General features: G+C 33.7%; 1 protein-coding gene and 1 long non-coding RNA gene across 2 annotated transcripts; one reads left to right on the top strand and one right to left on the bottom strand.

Moving 5' to 3' along the window:
• The first annotated feature begins 153 nt into the window (after positions 1-153).
• LOC112419927 (uncharacterized) lies at positions 154-3,314 on the top strand. Its single transcript, XR_003010037.1, has 3 exons — positions 154-514; positions 685-1,816; positions 2,761-3,314. It is a non-coding gene; the product is annotated as an uncharacterized lncRNA (long non-coding RNA).
• A 3,476-nt stretch (positions 3,315-6,790) lies between these two features.
• Positions 6,791-12,193, bottom strand: LOC25489409 (tRNA modification GTPase MnmE). Its single transcript, XM_013605388.3, has 8 exons — positions 11,559-12,193; positions 10,237-10,358; positions 9,868-10,071; positions 9,599-9,658; positions 9,167-9,305; positions 8,675-8,793; positions 7,576-7,806; positions 6,791-7,290 (listed from the first exon to the last, which is right to left on the bottom strand). The coding sequence occupies exons 1-8, from the start codon at positions 12,118-12,120 to the stop codon at positions 7,096-7,098; spliced, it is 1,632 nt and encodes a 543-aa protein (XP_013460842.1). The 5' UTR covers positions 12,121-12,193; the 3' UTR covers positions 6,791-7,095.
• Positions 12,194-13,657: the final 1,464 nt, after the last annotated feature.

The following is a 13,657-nucleotide window of genomic DNA, read 5'->3' as shown; positions in this document are numbered from 1 at the left end:
GGCACCCACTGCTGCTTCCACTTTGTAAGGAACAATGGACTTCTTCAGGATATGATTGCTCCAATGGAGATGGGAGGAGCTGAAGCCAAAGAATGAATATGAAGCTGAAGATATATGTTGGGTTAATGATACTTATTTATGGTATTAATTAATTCGATTAGTTTGATTTGTATATCATTTAATATCTGGTATTAGTAGCTAGTAATTAATATCTGGTATTAGTAACTATATTATCATCATCTACATGCCCATTCTTAGTTTTATGCGTTACAGGCTGCTACAAAGAAGCTAACATTGAGAAATGTCATAGACTGCATTGCAGATCTTATCTGTAAAAGAGTTGATGTTTATTATAACTATCGGTATAAAAGGAAAAGTGATCCTTTTGTGCATATTTTGTTGTCTGGCTGATGCAATATCAGTTTTTTCTTCATTCTTGTTCATGTAGGCTATGACACCAGAATTCAAGAATTACCAGAAACAAGTTCTTAGTAACTCCTCGACATTTGCACAGGTAAACTGAATGTGTTTTCTACGTTGAACAGAAGTGCTATATAGAACAATTGCTAACTAGTTAAAGTAAACTCTTGCTTCATTTCCTAGATTGTCTTGTCGACATTTTGAAATTCATTTATTTTAGAAGTTGGGATCTACAAGGCGTTTTATGTGTGTTCTATGTAACAGTTGAGAACCATTATAAGGAATAGCTCTAAGGAGGCACTGGACCAATATGATAGTCTCTCAGAAAAAGAAAGGGTGAGAGTTTGGTTAGTTTTCAAGAAATTACTATTTCGAGCTTCATTGCGACTATTATATTCCTAAATTAGTATGTGGAAGCAATTTAACTCACCCTTGCATTTCTAAAGAACCATGCATAATTCTAGAGATACACATTTGGACGACACAAACTCTTCATTTGTCTAGAAGTACATTTTCAAATTGCACAAACCTCCTTCCCATTGAAAAGGCTAATTTTTTTTTAAGCTAGACTTTGTGAGATAGACAGAAGCTAATATGATATCCTACCTGATCGACAGTCCATCTACGACCCCCAGCAGCAATGCCATCCATACCCACAATTTCTAAAACTGTCCTCTCCAAGTCTTGTAATCCTTCCTCGACCGGTTACAACACTTATAATCGGTTTGGATTATAGTGGATTAAGTCCTCCAAGGTTTGAGGCAAACTCTCTCGGTAAGGGGAGGACGGGAGGTAGCTGCCAAGGTCGAAGTCAACCAGTATAAAAATCTCTGGTGTTGTTTTCTCTATTCTTACCATTTAGTTTACATATATTATAATTTGATCTTTTTTAAGAACACGAGAAAAAGATTTTAAATCCATCACAACTCAAATCCTCATTTCTTGTGATTTTCTCGCCTTTAGGTAATAAACTATTTAAGAAGGCATTGCTTGATCTGGGATCAAGCAGCCAACAAATACAATATTGCAGTTTACTGACGGATCTTGCAAAAAAAAAAAAACATGCGTGAAGCTGGAAGTTGTCCACATCAAAGTGGGCAAATTTGAGTTCTAGCACGATCTATTTGTGATGGACATTGAGGATGGTGATACGTCTCCTATGATGCTAACAAAGCCATTTATTCAGAAGTCCTAAATAATAATGGATATTGGTGATAATTGGCTGACTATAAAGGACCAAAATGAGGAGGTCTGCTTCGATTTGTTTGAAAAAGTTAGCAAAATATACACTTCCCAGAGACTCAAGGGAAGAGCAGTTAAAGCATTCTCATTGCCATCTTGATCATATAAGAATCACGCGTCAAACTAATGATGTAAAACAACCGTGTATTTTGAGGTAACCCAATTTTCTATTCATTTCTTTTATTTTCAGCCATTTTTAGTTTTTTTGTGTGTGTGTACATTATAGCATATTTTAAACATGAGCATTCATGAATAACCGAGTTTCTGCACTGATGTGGTTTCACTTGAAAAATATTGTATTATGCTAAATTCGCTAAGCGATGCATCATTTTGCTTAGCGAATTAATCAATTTTTAACTAGGAACTTTATGTTTTGATTCCCTAAACGAGCCACATTTCGTTTAGTAAATGCTTCGAAAATATGGAAGTTGCGGATTCAAAGCACTTAACCATTTGCTTAATTACACTTAATTATCATTCTACCACCTCCACTCGGATTGAAACGGTTCTCTGGTATTTGTAACCCTAAAACATCGCTCATTCCATCACTCTTTCATATTTCTTCATCAAAAAATTCTCTCAAAGCCACAAAACATACAAGTTCATAATTTTCATCCTTTTTCTTGAAACAAGTGAAACCCATTCAATGATTTCATTTTTCACACTCACATTCATCTTTATTTCATCATCCTCAATTCAAAATATATGTTATCCATGTTTATCACATTGGTTTGTATTTATTGAATATTGCATGTTATCCATGTTTATGTCATTGTAAAAATATGAAAGACATCATGAAATGTTTGATAAGAAATGGAAAGAATTACATGCTATGATTTGAAAATTGCGTTAGAACTCATATGGTGATACCATCTTGAATTGATTGATTAAATTTGCTAAAATGTATGAAGAATAGAATTTATAACTAATTTGATGCATTTTGATATGTTCACTGTGGTGTAGGTCTTAAAGATAATGCTTAATTTATGATATCTTGAGAAACTTCTTTATCATAACCTCTAAAACTACATTATGGAAAATTTTAAAGCATGATCCAATATTTTTTAGTTAATATGCTTTATTTGTCATGAATTTTAGAGACAGAAAACTGCACAAACAAGCACCTCAAGAACATTTCATCAGAGGTGTTCTTGATGCTGATCTTGCGGAACATTAAGCTCAAAAGCCACACTTCTTCCACAATTGAATATGGTACATGTGACAGTATATTATTACAAAGAACGAGACAGACATCGCCCGAGTAATTTCAAATGAGATTCGAGATATTGTGATTTGAGAACCAAGTCCAAGGTCACAAGCCAAAAACCTTTGGCCTTTAATTTGCCCAACTGATCATGAGGATTTGTTGTGCAACACAAGTTCACTATATAGGATTCACAGGGACAAACATATATTTCACTGGAAAACGAATGCATAAACCTGGTGATACAAATAGTTGGAATATTGTGGAAGCCGAACAAGGGCTTTTGTTTCTTTACATGATTGTATGTCCAAGTTGCTGTGCCCAACTATTGATGGGTTGCGTAACAACTCAATATCTTATATACATCATATATTTCCTTCTTAATATTTTTTTTATCTGTAAATAATTTAATTAAACTTGTAACACTCTTTGTTTTTATTTAAATGATTTCAACAAACGATTTACTTAATATATTTTTGAGGAGCAATGCTAAGTAATTTAGTAAGTTAGACTAAGAAGACACGTGCGGGAATTAAGGAAGGGAAATCAAGGATATTCAGCCAAAATTAAAAGAATTGGGGGGTGGGGGGCTTGGCATTTAAAAACCAGTCTATAACATTCTTTCTTTGGACCACACAATCTGCTCATTTAGGAGAATTGATTGTTAATTTGGACCAATTTAAGATGGGACTTTATTTTCATAACTCACTTATTTTTTTTAGAGTAAATTATACTCCATTTCTCTAAAAGAAGTTTGAATTACACTCCCCTCTCTTATGAGATGTTTGAATAACAACCACCTCCCTTAATAATTAAATAAATATGCATTACACTTTAACCTATTTTCACATAAATAAATATTTTTATGATTTTCAATCACCATTTAAAAAAGAAATCATTTTTTTATGATTTAAATGTCAATAGTCAATGATAACTAAATTTAAATATTTTGTAATTAAATTTATAATTTAGAGTATAAAATTCACTTTTAAATAACTATATATTAATGAAATAGTGAATAAAAAATAGTGACAAATATGCATTCGAGCTTTGATTATATTAAAATAGACCCACAATACTATTTTTCTTCGAAGTGTGTTAGATTATTTTTTTTTGGCTAGATTATTAAAAATAAAAAAAAAAAATATTAAGGGAGTAAAGTGTAGATTTTAAGATAAGAGGGGAGATGAATGTAAATCAAGCCCCTCTCGAGTGAGGGGAGTGCCCTCTCGAGTGAGGGGAGTGAAATCTTTTCTAACTTTTAACTAATCACTAACATGTAAACTAAACAATATTAAACTAATTATAATCTCCCAAAAAAAACTAATTATAATCAAACTCAGATTATATCTAACAACTTGTCCACTTCACAAATACGTTGAACTGACAATTATTCATACACTCCACTAGCTACATGCCAACAATATATTCATACACTCCTTATGATTTCACCTTAGTTTCAATCCATTTATCAGGAAAAAGCTGCACACTGCACCACAAAGAATGCAGATAATTGCTCAAAAAGTTAAATAGCTTTTTAATGTGCCTTAAAATAATCCGAATGAACAAACATAGTGTATATAATCAGCTTCAATGATCACATATTTATTTTTTATATAGAAAGTGGTAACTAACTCATTCAGCTCATTGCTCTTGGTTCCAAGCTTTATTTTTCTTAGCATTAGTTTGGTTCTTTAATTGTGGAAGTGTTCATGGAGTGAGTACTACAGTGAAAGTGGGAAACTTTTCAAAGGTAGAAGATGCTGTGAATTTTCATATTTACTATGGTCAGACCTTCAGAGTCATTAAGAATGCTGTTGATGGCCAGAGCTACCTTCTTCTCCAGGTACTTTACAAACAACTTGGATTTTTTAAAATTATTGCTAAGGTTGCCCTTTTATATGATTTTCTCAATGTTCATACCGTGTCCGGTGTCCGTGTCCATATCCGTGCTTCATACGGAGTCATGGCTTAATATGATACTACCTTTACTTTACATCAACCCCGTGATGAAAGAATTGATGATATCTTATGTAAATACAAAGAATTTACATTAGAGAAGACTTGATACATTAGTATGATCAATCTTTGTAGCTTCCCAATTTGTCTTTCCAAAACATTGATTAGGTACAGTAGCTTAACTGGTTCCTTAGTTTACAATTAGTTTAATATTGTAATTAGTTTAATATTGTTTAGTTTACATGTTAGTGGTAAGACACTTGGATTTGAATATTGTCTATTGTGTATAGAGAAAATTTGGTTTGGAGAGGAGAATCTACATTATGTGGTTAATAAATTCCACGACAAAGATCTATCACTGCTAAATGGTGGTAGATATGCGTACCTATACCTTCTTCTGTTGGGGATTACATTTATACATAGGAGTTACATATTTATTTTTTTTCCTAATTTTTTACATGCTTGCTAAACTTTTCCTGCTAACCTGTGTTTGTACCTAACTTATAATTCATCAATGAATTCCTCTCATTCGCAGAATAACTCAAGGATTGCATCAAGGACAAAATATTGCACTTCAAGAATCAAATCATTTTTCATACCATTGTCAAACTTCTCTGCTGATACAGATTCTTTTCCTGGTATTCCATGCATAATCAGTTCAATGTGGCAAAGCTAAAACTAATGATTTGCCATTTCAAATTTAGTCATTCTTTTGGACCATAAACTTATGAATATTATTTAGCTGCAAGTTAATACATTAATTATTTCTTTCCCCCCTTGTGGCTAATGATTTTATTTTCCTTGTAGATACATATATCAAAGGGTTAATAGTGTTTTTCACCCCTGTAATATATGTCATTTCCGGTTTTCGCCCCTATAAAATTTTCGGTTTGATTTGTGTCATCGTAAAATTTTTATTTTCCGAAAAACACCCTTAATAGGCCATTTTCAGAATTTTTTTTCAAGAAATTTTGGTTTTTGAATGGCCTATTAAGGGTGTTTTCCGGAAAAAAAAATAAAATTTACGAGGATGTAAATCAAACCGAAAATTTTATAAAGGCGAAAACTGGAAATGACATATTACAGGGGTGAAAAGCACTATTAACCCTATATCAAACAAGTAGCAGTACGACTCTACGCGTCACATATTGGCGAAATATATATTATTAGAGTAACTAATTACAAAATATACTAATTGATCAAGTTAAAATATATTTTTTTTGTTAGCCAAAGCTACCTCATTGACATGCATAGCTACGCCTTTGATGCCACAAGTTTGCACTATAGTGAACAACAATTTTGTCTCTATGCCCACAACGAAAGCACCACCCTTCATTTTTCATGTGAGCCATCGCGAACGGCCAAGCACTTGTTGTGATTAGCTATGTGCATCACAACATATTCCATTACATATCACCACTAATAGCATCCTGAAGCGTAACTTCTTAAGCACCACTAGCCACAACATTCTGCTTTGCCTTGTAGAAGCATCACAACTTACTACTAACGACGATAACTTGCAAGGGAGGTATATGTCAATTGGATAAAATAAATATGGGAGGTCAGTATTCTCTTTTAACATAGAGGGGTGTGTCTTTTATAACGTGGAGAACATTAGCTGTTCCTGGACCGGAGAGTTTTTGAATCTAAATCTAAACCCGTCTCTGCGATATTTTAAAGAAGGAATGAATTTCACTCCAAATAAGCATTCTTCAATGGATTAGCCTTCTGCTCGTACTTTAGTTGCATCATATTTTACTTTCATTTGAACCACTGATTAAAAATAATTACTAAGATGACGACGTGCCACAAAAATATGTGCAACACATAAGCACCCCTAAAAAAACATAAGCAATTAAGAAATCATTTCAAGCATCATTGTGACTTGTATTACAAAAATAACTGGGAAACAACTTTACTTTAGTCGCAACATTTCTAAAAAAAAACTATATATAACTCTAGAAATACACATGGACGACACAAAATCTTCATTTGTCTAGAAGTACACTTTTGGATCGCACAAAAACTGATTCGTTTGAGGGTGGGAAAATTCCTCCCAAAAATAGTTATACATAGCACTGGTTATTTGATCATAGTCAAAAAGGTCATGTGGTGAGAAAAGCAGAAAAATTATACAACAAAACTGATCCCCACCCACGGCTTTAAAATATTAAATCCATGGAGGTACGTGTACTGGCCCAGATAGAGTTTTACAAGATTGAAAATATGCAAAAAATCACTTAGCACCATGTAGGGAGGGAACTGTATTATTATTTACCAATACAGAACTTGCCAAATATATTTGATAAAACCTCCTCGGATATATCTTCCCCACTTATCTGTCCAAGTGACAATGCAGCATCCCTCAAATCAATTGTCCAAAAATCCATAGGTAGTTCTTCCTTTATTGATGATTGTAATCTCACAAGTGCTTCCTTGGTCCGAACAAGTTGTTCACATTGTCTCTGCAACATCAATGTGCCAAACAGATCAACACTTGGGGCATGTTTGGTTGGTCATAGAAAATAGAAATGCAACTAGACTTTGCATCCAGTTATGTTGTTATTTTCCATCTACCCATTTTCACAAATAAGCATAAACTCGCCTTTTACATCTAGTTTGAGTTTACCAAAACATAGATTCGTGGTAACAGGCTTTCCCACTGCCTGATTGATTCTTCCCAATGAAAAGGTTAAAAAAATTGAAGCTAGATTTTGTGAGAGAGACAGAAAGCCGATATGATATCATACCTGATTGACGGTCCATCTGCGACCCCCAGAAGCAATGCCATCCATACCCACAATCTCTAAGACTGCCCTCTCTAAGTCTTGTAATCCTTGACTGGTTACAGCACATGTAAACACTTGTTTGCTGAAAATTTTGTGACTGTGCATTCCTTTGTCCCATTCAGTCTCTGCACAAGGCTTACAATCTATCTTGTTGACCACAAGGATTACTGGGGTTGAAGATCCAGTTGATTCCTGTAGTTACAGAAAGATTAAATAAAGATTGCAAACTAACATGCATTTGTTAGCATGGTAGAAAATAACATTAGGAACCAGTTTATGTCAACAGAAAGATATCAGGTGTAATGTAAAATCTTTAGTGTTTTTGGTGCTTATGCTACAAGATGTCTTTTACTTGTGGTGTGGTGTGGTGTGGTGTAACTATAGCATCTAAGTGGCATTTTTGAGGAACTAGCTTTGTTTGATCCACGTAGTTGATCTCTCTATTTTTTTTTTAAGACTTTTACTCTTGTAGTGACAAAAGGAATCTGTGTGTCCACTCCACTCTTCTAGTTCAATGCTGCCTAGTAGGCAGCATTATCTTGATGCTAACATTCCTCTCGAATGTCTCTTTCCATATAAGAAAATGTTATATTTTTATCTTTATCAAATTATTAAATAGGGTTAAATAAGTTTTTCTTCCCTAAATATATAGCGAATTTTTATTTTAGTCCCTAAAAAATAAAACGGGGTGTTTTCATCCTCACAAAAAATTTCATTTGTTTTGGAAATTTCTTGAACATAATAATATGGACATACAAAGGTTGAACATAATAGATGGACATACAAAGGTTGAACATAGTAGACGGCGGACATAACATAGATACATCTTGAACATAAAAGAGTGATAATCTTGACATTAACATAAATTGGCCATTAAGGACCAAAAAACAAAACGAAAAACAAAACGAAAAAGTTATGTGAGGATGAAAACATCCCGTTTTATTTTTTAGGGACTAAAATCAAAATTCACTTATATTTTTAGGGACGAAAAAACTTCTTTAACCCTATTAAATATCATGAACAAGAGTACTAAATGGAATAAAGATAATTGAGGCAAAACCTTAGCGGATTGAATCCTTTCAAGAAGTTTGGTGTCTTCAGAAGTCCACCCTTCAACAGCACTCACAGTCATGATAATTAAATCAGCACCTCTAGCAACAGCTTCAGATCGCTCTACACCTATTAAGAGGATACATACATGTGGAGCAATATGGTTAAAGTAGCAAAACACTGATGGACATGCAGGCAACCAGATACCTCTAAATACTGCTTAGTCAAATCAGGCAAAGTTGCTAGCCCTGTATCTAACTAATCTCATTTGATTTTTCAGGAGTTTCCATTTCAAAAAATTGAGAACTATTTGCAAGCCTATATAAAAATATTCAGCTTTTTACTAATATTTATATTTCTTCAATTGACAAAGTTGAAGACAATTGAAAAACAACTAAACTAAGCCGTTTTATTTCAGTTATAGTCATTATAAAATCACAGTTGATGGGACATCAAACAACCTGCAGCATACAGTACAGATTACAGAGAAGGAAAGTCTAACCAATTTTTTCCACAATGTCATCAGTGTCCCTGATGCCTGCAGTATCAAGAAGGGTTATGGGGATGCCGTTAATGTTGATACTTGCTTCAATCACATCTCGAGTTGTTCCAGCAATTTCAGTAACTATTGCTCTCTCACTCTGCATGCTACAAGAAATCATGTTCAATAAGTTAACTAATCATGAAGTAAAATATGCCAAGATGATTACTAACTATGGACTTCCCTTTGCCCAAACACACAAACATCTACTAGTCACACCCCTTAAATAAATTGTGGAGTTGAGAAGCCAATTAACCATCATAAAATAATGAAGTAAATTATTTCAATCTTTTAATACCAAAGCTAATACTAATATCTACACAAAAGATTCATCAAATAAATAAATTATCAAACAAATTATAGTAGTAAATAAGTAAAGTAATTGGGACATACTTTGCTCCATGCATTAAGAAGGCTTGACTTGCCAACATTAGGACGGCCAACAATTGCTATCTGCAAGATTAAAAGAGAAAAGAAATCATGAAATTAAGATTAATAAGAGGGAAGTAAAGAACAGATATCATGAAATTCATATAAAAATAGACCCACGTAGAATTGTTATGGTTAAAAGAGAAAAGTTCTACACCTCTTACAACCTAAGGGCACTGTATGACAAATAAGCACTTGTTACAAAGTCAAGAGCTATCTTCTGTATCATATACCTGTAATCCAGATTGCAGAAGCTTGTCATAATTTGCCGTTTCCAATGCATTCTCAACATCTTGTGACATATGGTGTATTTTATCCATAATCCCATTCAAATCTAGAGGTGGCATCTCATCTTCGAAATCTAAACGAGCTTCAATCTCAGTGAGTAAGTCAATGCACTGATTTCTCAATGATCTGACAAGAGAAGAGAAACCACCCTGTCCAAGAAGATAACAGATTTTTCAGCATCGAACAGCAAAAAGAATGACACCAACACTCATAGATGAAACCAATAAACTAAGTCTGACATTTAACACAAGCAGATAACATCATGATAGTGATACAGTAATAAAAAGAAGAAAACAAAATTGAGCTAGACATGCCTGGATTCCTTCCAGTGCTGCATCGGCAGCAGCCACAGATTTGGCTGCAATCAGTTTTCCAACATTTTCAGCCTGAGAGAGATCCAAACGACCATTTAGAAAAGCACGAAGAGTAAACTCTCCTGAAAGAACAAAACACAAATCAACAAATAGCAATGTACTCCATTCTACATATTAACATATATAAATAAATATCCACTTAATACGCACATAGAGGTGAATATTGCAGTACAGAATTTATTAACGAAGCTTTCATTTAACAAGGTCTTCTTTGGATAAACAACTTAAATGAGTGTTTATAGACTTATCATATAAGTGCTTATGTATAAGCTATTTCAGTAACAAAATATGAAATAAAGTCAAATTATTTTCATATAAGTTTTAGGTCCTGTTTCGGTAAACAATTTAATTACGCACTTTTAACAAAAGCTCTTATCATATAGGTTCTTATGTATAAATTATTTCTAGAGCAAAAGATAAAACAATGCCAAACTATTTTTATATAAGTTATAAGATGTTTTCATAAGCTATACTAGATAACCAATGGAAATACGAATATCACAGTGCAGTCGTTTTATGCAGAATCTATTTATGAAGCTTTCATCAAACAAGTAATACCATGTTTGAATACAACAACAGCCAAGTCTTATCCCACGAAGTGGAGTCGGCTACGTTGATCAAGTGACGTCGTAATGTTCGACTATATATCATCTCTCTATTCATTTCAACTCATTAATCTCTAGATCTTTCTTAATGGTTTCCCTTATAGTTTTTGCATCCAGGGATTTGACTACCCTCCATCTGATTTACTCTTCTTCCTATAGAATCTACATGTCTTCTCTCTACATGTTCAAAACAATTGTCATTTCTACTATAGGTGCTACCCCAACTCTCTCTAATGTTGTCGTTTCTAATCTTATCATGTTTAGTCTTACCACACATCCTATATTGTCATTTCTTTTGGAAACTCGGTATCTGGTTCAATCGTCCACTAATGGGGGGCCCAATTAAAGTCAGAGCAAAGCTTTGTATAGACTAACCTAACACATGAGTTATTAGCACCTGGAGGATTCGAACCTAAGGACCTTAAGAAAAGCACACTCCGAGGTCATTTCTAATCCTATCTTTTGAATAAACAGCTTAATTAAGCACTTGTAGCATAAGAGCTTATTATATAACTATAACTACTTACATATAAACAATGTATACAATATAATCAAATTGTTTTCATATAAGCTATAAGCTATTTTCATAAACAATTCTATAGAGATTATTAAAATAAGCCGAAAACATAAGGATTAGGTTAATAACAATTAACATACCTGGTTGAGCAAGTGTTGCTCCAGCTTCTAAACAAATCCTTAGCACACGACGCAAACACACTTCATTCCCATGACACTGAAGTTCAACAACATCTTCACGAGTATACGACCTCGGTGCTAACATCGGCACCGCTATAACCTCGTCAACAACATTTCCATCGGAATCCAAAACGACACCGTATTCAACAACATGACTAGTAGGCCGCCACGTGTTTCTCGCGGGTCGGAAAACTCGACCCGCGATAGACACCGCGTGCGGACCTGAAAGGCGAACGATTCCGACGGCGGCTGGGGGACCGCCTAGGGATGTTACAATGGCTGCAATTGTTGTTGAGTTTGCAACAACGTTGGTGTTGTTGTTATCGTTCTCGATTTGTTCGAGTAAGCGTTCGTCTTTGTTGGTGATAACGTTGTAACTGTAATTAGTTGAAGATGAAATGCGAGAAGAAAGAAGAGAGTGACGCCACGTGGTGCGAGGTGGTGGAGTGAAGAAACGGTTGTTGATTTTAGTGTGTAGTATGTGACGAAATACAATGCGGAAAGAAGACATAGCCATGGCCATCGCTCTGGTTCTGCCTTCTTCTATCTGCTCTTGTTGTGTGTCTATCGATATTCGATAGTAGATATTTTTGTTCCGAAGGTTGCTCAATAGGCCAAGAAATGAGTAAATAGTAAATTTCTCCTCTAAAATATTGTAAGTTTTATTAATTACCCTCCTGAAATTAACAAAACTTCAATTATTTCTCTGAAATTTTACAACGTTAGTGAATTTACCCCCTCCGTCAAATTTTCTTGTTAGTGAACATGACGTTTTGTAAATACCACCTGAAGTTTTACACTTATGTGCAAAATGCCCCCCAAACTTAAAAATTTATATTATTTTTTCTTAAAAACAAACAATTAATAGTTAAATATTAAAGCTAACTATTAATTTTGGAGTTTGGAAAAACTACATACATATATAGATCAAAATAGGGAAAAATATGTTTTTTTCAAGTGTGTATTTTTAAAGTGACAATAATGGTTATTTCTAATAGAAAAAATATTATTTTTAGAAGTTTATAAACAAATTAATAATCAGATTTAAATTTATATTTTCTACTTCACCATCTTAGTCTTTTAACTCCTCCAACTCCTTCAATAATTTTCTCAAACCATTTAAACTACACAACCCCCAATATTAATCCACAAATCATCCCATTATTGTCACTTTAAAAAATACATATTTTCCCCATTTTGGAGCCTATTTTGATGTATATATGCATGTACTTTTCCCAAATTCCAAAATTAATAGTTAGTTTTAATATTTAACTATTAATTGTTTGTTTTTCAGAAAAAAAAATAATATAAATTTTTAAGTTTGGAAGCATTTTGCACATAAGTGCAAAACTTCAGGGGGGTATTTGCAAAACGTCATGTTCACTAACAGAAAAATTTGACGGAGGGGGTAAATTGACTAACGTTGTGAAATTTCAGAGGGGTAATTGAAGTTTTGTTAATTTCAGGGGGGTAATTGATGAAACTTACAATTTCAGGGGGGAAATTGACTATTTACTCCAAAGAAAATTACTTCTCTCCCACACTTAACTGCAGCTCGGCATTTTTGAAATGGAGAATTGCTGTTCCCACACTATAAGGTTGTGCCATACGAGTAAATGACGTTTTTGTCCCTGCGGCAGTTAACTACCGAAGTTTGGAACCGGCTGCAGTTAACAACCGAAGTTCCTTCGGCAGTTAACTGCCGATAAAAAAAAAAAAATTATGTTTGAGATGTACATAGGTCTTTTATGTTTGAGGGCAATTGGGCAATTGGGCACTATACTTTTCATGTTTGTACCATTGTTTATTGATCATTTGATTACCAATAAAATGAATTAAGTTTGTTTTGACTAAATATAAATCACTTGTTATTTATGCTTCCATCTTGCAATATGTGTGAGTCACTAATGCTAATGAGTACAGCAAAGCTCTTCAAACTTTCTGTCCTAAAGGAAAATCAAACATATGCTAAAAGCATTCTGCTACATATTCTAGCCGAGATGATTTTGTTTCGAAAATTGTTTCTTTGTTCTCTTTCCAATTGGGATAAATTGTAAATG

This window comes from Medicago truncatula, chromosome 3 (genome assembly GCF_003473485.1).
Source record: "Medicago truncatula cultivar Jemalong A17 chromosome 3, MtrunA17r5.0-ANR, whole genome shotgun sequence".
Classification (NCBI taxonomy): domain Eukaryota; kingdom Viridiplantae; phylum Streptophyta; class Magnoliopsida; order Fabales; family Fabaceae; genus Medicago; species Medicago truncatula.
The sequence above is the reverse complement of the archived record's forward strand: the minus strand, read 5'-3'. Positions and strand labels throughout refer to the sequence as shown.